This window comes from Myotis lucifugus, unplaced genomic scaffold, assembly GCF_000147115.1.
Source record: "Myotis lucifugus unplaced genomic scaffold, Myoluc2.0 scaffold_111, whole genome shotgun sequence".
Classification (NCBI taxonomy): Eukaryota; Metazoa; Chordata; class Mammalia; order Chiroptera; family Vespertilionidae; genus Myotis; species Myotis lucifugus.
The window spans coordinates 744,456-759,858 of record NW_005871159.1 but is presented as its reverse complement, the minus strand read 5'-3'; the positions used below and the strand labels follow the sequence as shown (position 1 = coordinate 759,858).

Sequence of the window (15,403 nt, the reverse complement as noted above, 5' to 3'; positions counted from 1 at the left end):
GGGCAATCAGGCAGGCAGGCAGGCAAGCAGTTGGGAGCCAGCAGTCCCGGATTGTGAGAGGGATGTCTGACTGCCAGTTTACATCAGTCGGACATCCCCCGAGGGTGTCCCAGATTGGAGAGGATGAAGGCTGGGCTGATGGATATTCCCCCCCCCCCCAGTGCACAAATTTCGTGCACCAGGCCTCTGGTACATTATCATAATTATTTATAAACCTTTTAATCCATATATTTTATATAGAATCATTATCTGTCCAGAGCTTTCACAACTTTGTTAGCTCTCTTTAGCAACAAAATAGATGAGTTCTTAAGCCCCCTTGTAGAAGAAAGCAGTAACAAGAATTAGATTAGAGGGGGGAAAATATTGGAGCACAGTTAATAGGAGAAATTCCTCCCTCTATAGAAAAGGTCTGGTTTTCCATCAAAGGGGGATGGGGACAGAATCTGAAAAATTATTGCTACCAGTGTGCGCCATTACAAAATCATATAAAACAGTTTTTTTTCAATAGTTGGTTACTGCTTGCTTTAAAATCATGCCCTGGCCTGTGTGGCTCAGTTGGCTGAGCATCGTCCTGTGCACCAAAAGTTTGCTGGGTCGGATTCCTAGTCAGGACCCATGCCCCAGTTGCAGGTTTGATCCCCTGGAGGGGAGCATGCAGGAGGCAGCCGATCCATGTTCCGCTCTCACATAGATGTTTATCTCTCTCTGTCCCTCTCCCTTCCTGACTCTCCAGAAGTCAATAAAAATATTTAAAAAATAAAAGAAAATGGGTATATCACAGGAAGAACAAGAGTACTCTAATTTTTAAAAAAAAGCAAAGGATGTTCAGGAAAATAACTTTGTGTAATTAAAAAACAACAGTGAAGTCAATAGAACTGGTTTCTTATTTTTGTTCTATCTCTGTAGCTATAAACAAATTGTGGAGTTGAGAGACAGTTTGGACTTCATGTCATCGAAACCTTCCTTTAAGGAGGAAAAATTGTCCACGAAAGACTTAATAAAGCCAGAGAATAAGTTATGTACTAGAGTATATTGACTTAGTTTGTTCTCCAACTTAGTTGATGATCTATATTAAATGTCTACATAAACAAAATAAATGGCAGAAAAACAACTTGTAAAGAAAGAGGAGTGTATATGGTCACCCATACTTCAAAAATCAAACAAGTTGATGTTAGGTGACAGATGTCCAGCAGCAGGTAAAAACTGCAGCATTCTCCTCTGGGTCTTTCCTCAAAGCTGCTGACCAGGGATGATTCCCAGAGATCGGTTGTTTCCTTTCTCACCCTCCTCATCCTGTCTCTCCAGGGAGGGGCTCCAAGGAACAATGAAATGGCCAAAGTCTCAATGTGTGCATGGGGTCGAAAGCATGACTGACACTAAAGTGTGCCTGGATCATGAAAGACTGGCCTGCTTTCTCAGTCTCTTTATGTAAACATTTGCTGCACTCATACTAAACAGACTAGCTGCGAGACCAGCAAAGGACCCTAGTGACTTAATCGATGATGTCTATTCTGTTATTTGCAATAGAGTAATACTTGATATTAAGTTCCCAGGCCTCCAGGGGCCCTTTTTAAACTTTGGGAACCTTTGGAAAGCCAAACTAAACCACAGATTAGTTTATCAGATTTAATTGGCAACGTTTCAAATAAATGTGGTATACAAGTTGTGTAGGGGAGAAAGTCAGGAAAGTTCTGTGGAGTTGGGGGTGGGGAGGGAAGCCCATAGGGAAGATGCTGCAGATTGGGTTCCTCAAGAAACAAATTCAAAGACAGACGTTAGCCTGAAAGAGGTTTCTTAGGGAATGCCTTAAGGATCCACACCTGTAGCAGAAGGGTTTGGGCAGAGAGAGGTGCGGCTTCAGCTGACCCCACAGGAAACTCTGAGACTAGGATGAGCTAACAGGCGGTGTACAGGTGGTCCTTTCCTGAGGCAGGCGATGCTCATGTGAATTAGTCATTGGGCACAGGCTACCCTAGGGAAGGACTGTGACATTGACGAGAGAATTGAGAGCTTAGGGCTATCATCTAGCAGCACTTCCTATGGTGAGGGAAAAGGAAGGAATAAATTTTTCAGTTCTAAGTGGGGAATCTGCCCAGTGCATCAGAGCCTGTCCTGCAGGAGACAGACCCCAGGGTCATCGTCTCCCGCCCTAAGCTCACCGTGGGCTAAGCCTGATGGGAGAACAGAGGTAGAGAGAGGCAAGAGGTATTAGTGGGTCTCTGAGTGCCAGCGAGGCCAAGACTCTGCCTTGGTTATCCTTATACCCCACAGTGCTCCATGCATGGAGGAGTAGGTGTCATCAGGCCTGAATTGAAATCCTGTGTCCACCCTTTGGGTAAATTAATTGGATCCTAACGTCAGGTTCCTATAAGATACAGCTTCTAGGCATGTCCTCCCTCATGCCTATTTGCACTTAAACATCAGGCCACAGTGGTTAATATTAATTCAACACTTACATGTTTAATTTAGCTCTGGTTTTATATTTGTTCCCAGTTTGGTCTTAATTTGCTTTGTGTATCTATTGAATTGAACCATGCAATGGATAACCCGATGTTATCCATTTGAAGAAATTGCCAATAGTCAAACTTTCATTGGTAAGTTGAATGTAAAAATGTCAATATCATATGGTTCTACCAAATATATGTCTCACCAACTAAGCTGTAAATTTCTGGAGGAAAAGGCCTGTGTTTTTACAATCTCACATTTAGTCATGTGCTTCATTTATATGGCGCATTACTAATACTCCCTCCCACAGAGGGTTATCCCACTCATAGTCACTCTGTGAAACAGGATCTTTTCAGTATTGCAGATGAGAACACTGACGCCCACAGAAAATAAATGACTTGCCCAAGGTCACACAATCATGTGATAGAATTTGGGAACCGGAGCCTACATCTCCAGATACCAAGTCCGGTATTTGCTTCCCCGAAAGATACAGCCTTCCTTACAACAGTTTAGAAATTGCTAACAAACACATCATCTCATTTGACTCAAATAGTGATTTGATAAGATTTCCAGGGCTGATACTATTATTTATACACATTTGATAAATGGAGACTAGCTCATTCATTTAACCATTATTGCCTTTTTTATTATATGCAGGCTTTTATACCAAACTCTGGGGAGTAATGTGTGAATATGTCCTAATCTCTTCAATAAGGAAACTCGCTATATAGTGCAGAAGGACACCTCATTGACCACCTGTTACAGTGTGACACGTGCTAAATAAATGCCAATACAATGCGACTGGTGCTAAAGCTGAAGTATATACAAAAAGCTGTGTGAAAGACACTAGAAAATATTAATTTTCCCTTGTAGTATTGGGAAAACCTACAAGAGGGGGGTGATGCTTGCACTGTGCTTTGTAAAGATTTCTTCAGGGGACAGGTAAAGGGAAACTCTTCATGCAGAGGATGAAGAACACACTATGATACTACACAATGTTCCAAGAAAAGGCTCAAACACTGAATAACTTGCCCAGGGTCTCATGGTTGCCATTGGAACTGGCCTTTAGCTGCCCAGTTAATGTTCTCCCTTTTCAGTGTCTTGCACAAAGGCTGTCGCATTAAATAAATGGGATATTCTATGATATAACACTTCCTCTGTGCTCCCCTAATGCAGATTTCCCCCCTTTGCTTTTTTGCAGTGTTCCAAGATGTGCATGTTATGATATTTGTTGGGTTTGGCTTCCTCATGACTTTCCTGAAGAAATATGGCTTCAGCAGTGTGGGCATCAACCTACTGATTGCTGCTCTGGGCCTCCAATGGGGCACTCTGATGCAGGGGATCCTGCACAGCCATGGACATAAAATCCACATTGGAATAAAAAAGTAAGCATTTTTTTTTACTTTTCAAACATTGTGTTTTCAGAGCAATTGTTTCTCGGCTTAGTGTCTTGACAGCCAGTCTCTGAGCTAGCAGGCAAATTGTCTGCCTTACGCAATAGAAGATGGTTGGGATCCAAGGCGGCAAATCTATGTCTTGCTCTACTGAGCTGGATCATACATGAATGTCTATGTCTTCTCTGGTCTGACTTTAAGGGCATAAAATTATGATTCTTTTCATCTCAGCTACAGGGTACACAAATCTACCATTAGTCATTTTTCTAAGGTTATTTTTGAAATGCAAATACTCTAGAAAATAGGTCATTTATCAGATCAACAAAAATAAAGTAAAACCCTAAATGAGATAAAGATCAGGTACGTTAAAATAAAGGAAATGTTAGAGTGACTAAGGAGTGTACAGTGAATGGAAGGGAGGAGGGGTTAGGAAGTGGGAGGGGCCAACAGCAGGCCTGGGACTAGTGACTGATAAGGACTGGTGAGGAGAAGGGCCTTGCACTCTGGATAAGGTGATGCTATAGTTTATTACAACTCACAGTTTTATTTGGGATTTGCATTATTCTTTCATGTATTCTTCCTCTTTCCCTTAGCATGATAAATGCAGATTTCAGTACAGCCACAGTTCTGATTTCTTTTGGAGCTGTCCTGGGGAAAATAAGTCCACTCCAAATGCTGATCATGACAATCATAGAAATAGCTGTCTTTGCTGGTAATGAACATCTGGTTGCTGAGATATTTAAGGTGCGTGTTAGCGGATTTATACTTACCTAACTTCGGACATGGTTTGTGGTCACAACACATAATGGATGCCCACTCTATGCAGGGACAGACCCTGGCAAGAGTTATATCACAGAAAATAGTAAAAACAGTCCTCATTTATTTGAGTACCTACTGTGAACCAGGAGTTTTGTAGACATGTCTCGTTTTGTCATCACAATGCTATAAGGTAGGTGTTATTTTTGTTAATATTTACACAAGAAGCCGAAACCGGTTTGGCTCAGTGGATAGAGCGTCGGCCTGTGGACTGAAGGGTCCCGGGCGTGTACCTGGGTTGCGGGCACATCCCCGGTAGGGGGCGTGCAGGAGGCAGCTCGTCGATGTTTCTCTCTCATCGATGTTTCTAACTCTCTATCTCTCTTCCTTCCTCTCTGTAAAAAAATCAATAAAATATATTTAAAAAATATTTACACAAGAAGAAAAACAAACAATCATGAGCTCAGATACTAAATGACTTGCTGGAATCTAAATTCAAACCCAGATTTGTCTAACTCCCAAACTCTTCTTATTGCATTATATTTCCTACCAACAATCAATTCCTATTTCTTTCTCAACTACTAGGTGAATAGCCTTTCCTAAGCCTTTTGTTAAGGCCTAGGTCAAATTTCTTCTTCTCCATAAAAATATCATTGAGTAGCCCAAGAATTATAAATAGGATATTTCTGGGCACTCTTCAACAGGCTGTGTATGCTTCTATTGAACATTTAATTCAACAGCAATTATTTTGACAACTTTCTAGGTGTCATGTGTTGGTGCTTCCATGACAAGCAAAATAGTTAAGGTCCCTATCATTACAGAATTGACAATATAATTGGGGAGAAAGACATCAAACAAACAATCATACATTCTCTGACCCACTCACAGGCATGTGCATATGTGTGCTTGTGTGCATGCAAACACACACACAAATATTACTATAAATTATAATACAGAGGATGAAAAAATAAGTAGAGGGGGTCATGAGAGAATGTAACTGAAAGACCTAATTTAGACTGGGGAGACAAGGGAAGGCTTTCTGAGGAAATGACAGTTAAGCTGGACCTGAATGGCACATAGGAGTTTACTGAGTAGGAAAATCTTAAGTAAATTAATATAGTATCATATTCCTGTCTTCATAAGGACAGAACAATACCTTGGGTTTGGTACTCTGAACTTTCCCTCTAGGGGCAGGAAATGCAGAACATTGGATCAATTCCACACAGTATGCTAAAAGGGACCTAACATATATTCAAATGAATCTTGGACCTCTGGCTGGCTGGTTTTCATGTCATCATATAGCAGAGTGAAAAAATATGGGAAAGACCCAGGCTTTTTTTAAAAAAAAATGTATTTTTATTGATTTCAGAGAGAGAAAGGGAGAAGGAGAGAGAGAAACATCAATCATGAGAGAGAATCATTAATTGGCTGCCTTCTGCATGCCCCCTGCACACCCCCACCTGGGGATCAAGCCCACAACCCAGGGATGTGCCCTGACTGGGAATTCAACCCAGACCTCCTGGTTCATGGATCAGTGCTTAACCACTGAGCCACACTGGTAGGGCAACCTAGGCTTTATGAAGCTTCACATCTTTAAATTGCAATAAGTGAGTTTTATCTGTAATGTCAAGTAAATGCAAACATTATCTTTGTTTTATATCACAGGCAAGCATAATATTTCATGGAGACTTACCCTAACCTGGAAACATAACCTAAAATGTATTGAGTGCCCACTAAGGACCATAGTACTTTACAAATGTGGTCTCATTTATGCTAGCTGGATAATATTTGCCCATTTAACAGAACCTGAGATTCAGAGAGGTATAGTAATTTATCTAAAGCCACATCACAAGGAAGTACCTGATCTAGGATTAAAATTCAGTTCTATGTGGCTCCAAAGCCTGTATAGTTTTTCTATTTAACTATCTTGCTTTCTCCCCTTTTCTCTGACAAATTCTTTCTCTCTTGATCTACTTTTTTTTATTGCTAAACCCATAAAGCAGTCCTTTCATTGACTTTCCTCCTGTAGTGAAATTCAGATTCACCTTTTGCATGAATGTTTTGCCCCTTCAGGCCACTGATATTGGAGCATCGATGACGATTCATGCCTTTGGGGCCTACTTTGGCTTGGCTGTAGCAGGTGTCTTATATCGACCAGGCCTGAGACGGGGACATGACAATGAGGAGTCTGTGTACCACTCGGACTTGTTTGCAATGATTGGTGAGTAGTGATGAACTTGCTCGGTTCTTGTCTCTTTGGTCAGGCATGAGGGAAGGTTAACTCCAACACAGCTGTGAAGATCTTCAAGAAGGAACGACCTCTGAATACTACTTTTGTTTACGCTGCCTCTCCTCCTAACACTTAGACAACTAAGCCTAAAAGTAGAGACATTATCAGTCTCCAAAGCAAATCGCCTCTAGTGGATTGTCTTTCATATTAAGAACTAATATCTTTTTTTGTGGTTTACTTTAGGGACGCTTTTCTTATGGATATTTTGGCCCAGCTTTAATTCAGCCATCGCTGAAGCTGGAGACAAAGAATACAGGGCCGTGGTAAACACGTACTTCTCTCTTGCTGCATGCGTGCTCACAGCCTATGCATTCTCCAGCCTAGTTGAGCACCGAGGCAAACTCGATATGGTGAGTGTCATATGAACCCCTGTGGGGAGGGAAAACATCTTCTTTTCCCTCTGAGTTCTTCTGCATGGCCTAAGAATTAAATTGACATAAGATAGATTAACAGGAGAAAATAGACTTAATTATGTATGTACATATGGGGATCCACATGACTATGTGATCTGAGGACAAATGGGACAGCTGACACTTATATGTCATTTTGAACTAAGGGGGAAAGTGGATAGTGGTTTGAAATTCAAAGGGGAAGAAAGCAATTCACATGGAGATGGAGAAGCAAATGTTTGCTGAACAAATGTTTATTGGACCATCTTTAAGAATAGGACACAGAGAAGACTGAGCAAAAAGGCCTTGCTAGGCTTCTCCCTATCTATCACACCTAGTTCATATTAAAAGTATAGTTATCAATAATCATAGTTTCCTTCCTGGACCAGATTCTCTATCTAAATCCTTTCAGTAGCTATTGAGAAGATTCAAGGTTCTTCTTGAGACTTTTATTTCTTAAAATGAGCCAACTTAAAATACACAACATCCCAAGGAAAAGCATATGTTGGTGTGGCAAAGGCTCCCCTTTAACCTCATGGAAGTTTCACTAAGTGACACGAATGGTTGGTCATTTCTGCATCTCTGCTAAGCTGCCAGAACAGATCTCAACACTGCAGACCTTGAAGAACATTTTGAAGAGAAGAGTGTTCATTCTTTTCTTCATCAAATTGGTACTCTGGAAAATTAAAGTGTTATCAAGAAACTTACAGTCTAGGAGCTAATATAATCATGTAAAAAGATTTGAGGCATTTTTCTCTACTAATAAAGCTAACTATTAATAATGCTATCTCCAAGTTCTTAGAAAATCTAAAACAGGACATGTCAAGAGAAGCAAAAGAGAGTGGAGAAGGAAAGTTGATTCTATTTTCCTAACTGCAAATATTCCTCTCAAAGAAATAACAATTAAATGCAATGTGGGGTCCCGAATAAAATTCTGAAAAAGAAAAAGAACATTAAGTGGGAAAACTACTGGAGTTCAAATAAGGTCTTTAAGAATATTATAGCAATGCCAATTTTCTAGTGCTATGATTATGTATGATGTTAACATCTTGAGAACTGTGTGAGATATATATGGAAGCTCTCTGCAGTATTTTTGCAACTTTTAAATAGTCTAAAATTATTTCAAAATAAAGCATTTTTGCCCTGGCCCATGTGGCTCAGTTTTTTGGGCACCATCCATGCACCAAAAGGTTGCTAGTTCGATTCCTGGTCAGGGCACATGCCTGGGTTGCAGACTAAATCTTTGGTAGGGGGCATGGAGGAGGCAGTCAATTGATGTTCCACTCTCATATCAATATTTCTCTTTCTCTCTTCCTCCTGTTTCCTCTCTCTCTAAAAATCAATAAAAATATTTTTTAAAGTAAATAAATAAAACTTGTTTTTAATGCCCCAAGTTGGTCCTTTGACTTTGTTGCCTGTGAGCTAGAGAAATGGCAATGAAGGAGTGGTCCTCAGAGCAGCCACTTTTCTTTTCCAACTGGAGGGAGGAAAAGAATATTGTCCCTTTATCAAGCAATGCTCTACAAATTGCTTCATGAAGGAAAATTGGGGGGAAATTATGTGCAAGTGGTTCTCTTTTTTAAAAATATGTTTTTATTGATTTCAGAGAGGAAAGGAGAGGGAGAGATAGAAACATCAATGATGAGAGAGAATCGTCAATCGGCTGCCTCCTGCATGCCCCCTACTGGGGATCAAGCCCACAAACTGGGCATGTGCCCTGACCCGGAATAAAACGTGACCTCCTGGTTCCTGGGTCAATGCTCAAAGACTAAACCACATTGGCTGGGCTGGTTCTCTTTCAAAAGTACTGCAGACCTTCCTCCTCGTCCAGGCAGCAAGAATAAGATTTTCCTGAGGAATTCTGGTAAACAGAAATGGGCGACTCTCCTCCATCCTCAAATGTCCTCTGTACAATGACACTTGGAAAGCTGTTGTCTGTCATGTGGAATGCGTTCCTTTAAATGTCTCTATATTCCCTCTTCGAATACTGGAATAACAGAGACTCAGAAAGCACACAACAGCCACAGGCCTCTGTTGGCTCATGACAACCACAAATGTGTTCCCAAACAGCACCAACAGGCAAAACCTGGATAGAATGATTGCTTTGCTCACTCCTCACCCTTCCACTACATGTTCTTTTATTTCCCCACATCCCTCCCCACACTGGTCTCTGATCACTCATACACTACCAAGAAACCCTGGCAAGAAAGATACCATGTGAACTGCTTGGAAGAAAGACTTTCTGTAATTATATATATAAAAAACTCATTTAAAAAAATTCTTAGTCTTTTCAACTGAATATTGTGCCCTGGGGTCCCTGAGTCCTCCATTCATTCAGTCCTGAACGTTGCCTGTTCAGCTCACTCCACCCATGTTTCTGGGCTCCCTACAGGTACACATTCAGAATGCAACCCTGGCTGGAGGCGTTGCTGTGGGCACTTGTGCGGACATGGCAATCCACCCATACGTTTCTATGATCATTGGGAGCATCGCAGGAATGGTCTCCGTACTTGGATTTAAGTTTCTGACTGTAAGTATGACAGATGCTGAGTGAAACATTGATTCTGCACAATCATCTTCTCACATTCCCCTAGCAGGGAAAAGCTATGACAATTGTTTTCATAAGCACCTCTCCTTGTTGCGAGTCATTTGCCTTCCTGTCAGAGGCCCCATTCACACCTTAGTGTCCAGTGTTTACACTCTGTCCTGACTTCTTTTGGGTAGCTGGAAAGAATCCAATATTGGTTATTTATCTCTTGGGAGGATTGAATGTCAAGTACTGTGTTCCTTTCCAACGTACCATTAAAGTTTTTTTTTAATTTAAATTCTTTATTGTTTAAAGTATTACATAAGTCACCCCCACCCCCCAGCATGTGCCCTCACCCCCTCTCCCCATCTGTATCCATTAGTTATGCTCATATGCATGCATACAAGTCCTTTCGTTGATCTCTAACCCCCTCACCCGCCGCCTTCCTTCATAGGCTGGACAGTCTGTTCAATGCTTCTATGACCTTGTTTTATTTTGGTTGATGATGTTTGTTTTATATAATTAAGAACTCTGTACTTATTAAAAGGGGATTTAGGATAAGATCAGTAAGTAAGAAGGAGTAGGAGTTCAAATCACTTGCCTTCAAATCCATCCACCAAACACTAAAAGGAACAGTTTTGCCACCAATGTTTACAGATTGTTTGGCTTATGTAGATTTTAGATCTGGATGTAAGTGGGTTTTAGATCTGGATGGAGAAGTGGACTGTAAGTGGGTTTTAGATATGGATGGAGAAGTGGACTGTAAGTGGGTTTTAGATATGGATGGAGAAATGGACTGTAGATAAAATGTTTCCTGCATGATCTTTTATTTCAATTATAGAGTCCTATATATCTAATGAAATAAGCTTTACTCTTTTTTACCATTTCAGCCAGTTTTTGCTACTAAACTGAGGATCCATGATACATGTGGGGTCCATAACCTGCATGGCTTACCTGGTGTGGTAGGAGGCCTCGCAGGCATTGTGGCAGTGGTCTTGGGAGCATCTGACACGTGAGTGAAACAATGGATTTTTCTGCCTCCCTTCCCACCACCCAATAATGTTTCCTCTCACTCTGTAAAATCCTGTGATGAGAGAGCCTGTTCTTTAGCAGTCCAGGCCAAAGCTATAAGTATTGTCCTTACTGAAGAGAATAGAATTCATTGGAAGATGTGTTAATATTATTAATGTTTTGTTTTATGGTGTGTATTTTTGTGTGTAAATTAACAGTGCTAATTTAAATGTATATACCATAGACACTGTCTTCTAGTAGATAGGGCAATTTGATCATCACCATCAGATTACAATAGGCTTACTCTTTTACTTGATCCCAGCAAAATGGGGCATATAGAGCGTACGTGATGAGCTCAGCAGTTGTTTCCATGCAACTCACACAAATAAGAATGAGTCAGCATAACATGGAAAGCAGTTGGATCTGGAGAAGCAGGAACACTGGAGTGAGGCTCCAACTTGTCTACTAACTAGTTATGTGGCCTCTGACAAGTTACCCAACCTGTATCCTCTTCTGGCTCTGTATCCTCATCTGTAAAATGAGAGAATTGTACCATTTGTTCTCTAAAACCCATGCAGACATAGATTCTTCCCAAAGGGGGCCTAGGTGTTTATTTAAATGGGCAGAAGAATGGCTATCAATGAAATACAGGAGCATGGAAATGATATCATAAGCCATCAGATGTCACTTTTAGGAAACCGTATTGAAGCAATTTAATATGAGTATCATCCATGCCAAACAGCCAGGAAGATCATAGAGTGCAGATCACTCAGAGAGCAAGTAAGGAGAAAACAAAATGCTCAATTTTTAAAGACCACTCAAACCATGAAGAAAAGGCGAATGTGTGTTTGAAAATGTCTCAAGACAGACAATAGTGAAGACAAGGCTTGAGGGGTTGAGGGGGGAGTGGGATGGAGGGAGTCAATGGGGAGTAAAAGGGGGATATCTGTAATACTTCCAACAATAAAGATAAATTTAAAAAAATAAAAATAAAGAAAATGCCTCAACATTACTACTAGCTAGAGTTGCATAATTTGAAAAGAAAAACTTCTTCAATTTTAGCAGATTAAAATTTAACCCTGTTGAGACCAATAATAACAAATATTTTAAAAACTTGCTTATTCACATTTCCTACCAGACAAAATGTTTCATTCTTCCATTTGTATATTTGACCGAGTTTTCTGTATGTTTTATTTTTTTACCCCTTTTACAAATTTGGAAGACATCTCCAAAAATATGTACAGATTATTTCAGTTCTCTCCAGCACCTAACAGGCTGATAAGACCAAAACTAAAGTGTTTCAATGCTTTAAATCAAGCATGATAAAAGCATGTATCAATGAGTCCAACTCCTAGGGTTATAGTGTATAAACACTGCAAACACTCTAAAGAGGTGCCTCATGATTAAGAACAGAGGAATTATTGAGTATCATTCCTAGACCAGTCCCACAGATGCAGTAAAACAGTCTATCTGGCTCGTGAGCTGGGTCTGACCGGGTGGCCAGATTTGGGGTAGGTTTCAAGGTTGAGAGTCTAGTCCTTGGGTCTAGGTTTTGCAACAACTTCTCAATTTACTCAGGAGGAGTTGTGGTAGGGAGGGAAATTATGGAAGACCCATTCAGGTAGGTAAAACTCACACGCCCCGTGCACCAGTTCAAATATTTAGTCCAAGAGCCAAGACTATTAACCCACATTGTGTCTCTTCAGAATACTAAAGTGCAAATCAGGTTTCTTGGTAAGCATAGGACAATGAGAAGTTAATAATACTGTTAACTTCTTTTTAAACAAGTGTTTTTCAAGCTTATTTTTATCATGGGACACTTTTCATCAAATATATCTTTTAATACCTTGTAAAAGATCTTGGCAAATTCTGGTAAAATTAACAGTAAACTTACAATAAAAGAAAGTCAAACAAATAAGTATATATTAAATGTTAAATCTCATTAGTAATCAAAGAAATTCAGATGGAAACGTTACCAATTCTTCAGTTATTAATTTGACAAGATTAAACAAATGACAATACAGAATGGTAGTTAAAGTAGAGAAATGGGGACATAAATTGTACAATTTTGAATTAGCCCATGTGTAGTTTATTACCTTTTACCAATAATCTCATTTCTAGATAAGTTCCATTTTAGAGAAATTATTGGGCAAGTTCACAATGTTCATAAGAGGATATATTCTCACAGCATTTAAAAAATATATGAAACACTGAAAGCAATCCAAATATCCTACCTATTGTTGAATAATTATAGTACATTTGTACCGTGTAATACTCTGTAGCAACTAAAATTATGATCCAGATGACATTTACTGACATAAAAAGACATTGAGATCTAATGGGAACATTAGTATTATAATATGAAGTGGGAACATTAGTATTATAATATAGTATTATAATAATAAGATTGCATTTTATAAATTATACTGGTAAAATTTGAGGGAAATTAGTTTTCCTTATTTTTTAATTAATGTTTTTAAAAGTATTTTTACAATGACTATGTATTATTTCTATAATTTTTTATATAGTAGAAATATTTAAACCCTTTAAATAAATAAATAAATAAATAAATAAATAAATAAATAAATATCTGAATTTAGTGTATCTTTCCCTTGAATGATGAAGATGGAACACCAACACTCTCTCATTTTCCAGTTGTTTGCTTTCATACAATCACTTCTTCAATCTTTCAAAAAGTGTTTAGTGATTGCCTGCTAAGAGAGGCATGTGCTAAGGAGATTCCTACATTCCTAGTACATTTGTCATTCATGTAACAATACCTTATGCATTCCAATAGCTTACTATTACAGTCTTTAATTTCCAAAGTTGAAGTATTTTTTTTACACATTTCATTTTAAGGTAACTACTTCTAAGATGACATATAAAGATATATGTTAGTGTCTTTAATGAGTTGTCTCTACAATATTTGCTAAAATGAGCTTTTTTGACCTCACTGACTTTTTAATTTCATTGTAATTGTTGCTATTGGGATGGGGTGAGGAGAGATTGAAGTTCATATTTGTTGTATACTCTATCCTCAGTGCCTAGAAGAGAAACTGGCATGAGAAGCTCAATGAATACTTGTTGAATGAATCAGATCACGTATCAAAACCCGATACCAAGTATTTCAGAGAGGGAGAGAGGGAGAGAGAGAAAGAAAGAACTCATGGACATGGAAAACAGTGTGGTGACTGCAGGGTGGAGAGGTAGTAGTATAGGTGGAAGAAGTCGTAGAGGGGATAAATGGTGATGGAAAAACTAAAATAAAATCAATAATCATAATAACAGAAAGCAAGATTTTTAAATTTATTTTTATTTTATGTTATTTTTTGCTTCCTAGGTCTACACCAGCCATGCAAGCAGCTGCTCTGGGTTCTTCCATTGGAACAGCCCTTGTTGGAGGGCTGATCACAGGTCAGCATAAAAATAAACACTTCCCCGTAGCTCATGCTCTCAGCATGATAGATTATTCATAAACATATCGATTGGTAAATTTGAAAATGTACTAAACTTCTGACAACAGTCATGTAAGTGCAAGGGGATGCTTTTATAACAGTAATTACTTTAATTTAAATATTTACTTAATTACTATGCAGGTGAGTTTTCCTCATCAGCGTCAGTGTCATAACATGACTTATTTTCTCCCCACCTTCACAGGTTTAATTTTAAAGTTACCTATCTGGGGACAGCCATCTGACCAGAACTGCTATGATGATTCTGTCTTTTGGGAGGTACTGTGCACTGTTCTAAATAAGGATGTAAATGATGACTCCACTAGTGAGTTTTTTTCACCTCAAGCCTAGATGTGTGCGTGCATTTGTGTGATGAAATTAAATGAAATCCCATTGTATAGAGAGAAATTAAGGCAATGTGTGCAGACAGATAGAATCAGAAGTTATGGCATTTTCTAAAGCAGATATTAGATGAAGAAAAGACTGAAGCAAGTGTCCTTTCATTCCTCTGAGAGTTATTTAAAAACCTACTCATTAAAATAATAGGGACCCTGGGCATGAAATTCTATAACATACAGAAACATAGGCAAAAGCTGGTGGAACATAAAAGGTTGGAGAATCTCAGTGAGTTCACAATAAGCGGTTCTGTGAATAACAAAACATCAGCCTCTTTCTATCCTCTGATTTCTACCTCTTTATTCCACTGTAAATAATTTTCTCCCAAATTATTTCTGCAAAGCTTAAGAGTGAGAGATGTTTGGGTGTGTTCAGCAAGATTTCTGGGGAGAACAGACTTGGGAAAAGGGAATGCAGTCAGGGTGGGTGTGGTAAATATTTTTGTTCTTTTCTTTTTTCCCCAACAATTTTTATAATCTATTCTTTCTAAGCATGGAAAATAATTATAGAAAATACCTTGTTTCAGTAGTAATCTCTGACAAGCCCAGTGAAAGAAGCTTATAAAATGTCCTAACCTTGTTTTCTTTCAAGGTCCCTAGGTGGAGAGAACATGACCATCATTTCCATGAACATCATGGCCACAACCATTTGGAACCTGAACTCTAAGTTTCATTCCTCTGCCTCAGCTTCCTTTCCCTTCATCTAGAATCAAGTTTAAATAGACAAAAAGCATCCAACGAAAA

At 39.1% G+C, this 15,403-nt stretch overlaps 1 protein-coding gene across 1 annotated transcript in view; it reads left to right on the top strand.

Moving 5' to 3' along the window:
* Nucleotides 1-15,403, top strand: part of RHAG (Rh associated glycoprotein) — a 24,976-nt gene extending 9,573 nt beyond the window's left edge. Inside the window, exons 2-9 of the mRNA XM_023757711.1 lie at nucleotides 3,647-3,830; nucleotides 4,433-4,583; nucleotides 6,669-6,816; nucleotides 7,069-7,235; nucleotides 9,667-9,804; nucleotides 14,153-14,226; nucleotides 14,470-14,543; nucleotides 15,252-15,403. Of these exons, the coding sequence (XP_023613479.1) occupies nucleotides 3,647-3,830; nucleotides 4,433-4,583; nucleotides 6,669-6,816; nucleotides 7,069-7,235; nucleotides 9,667-9,804; nucleotides 14,153-14,226; nucleotides 14,470-14,509 (902 nt within the window). The 3' untranslated portion in view covers nucleotides 14,510-14,543; nucleotides 15,252-15,403. The remainder of the gene's footprint in view (nucleotides 1-3,646; nucleotides 3,831-4,432; nucleotides 4,584-6,668; nucleotides 6,817-7,068; nucleotides 7,236-9,666; nucleotides 9,805-14,152; nucleotides 14,227-14,469; nucleotides 14,544-15,251) is intronic.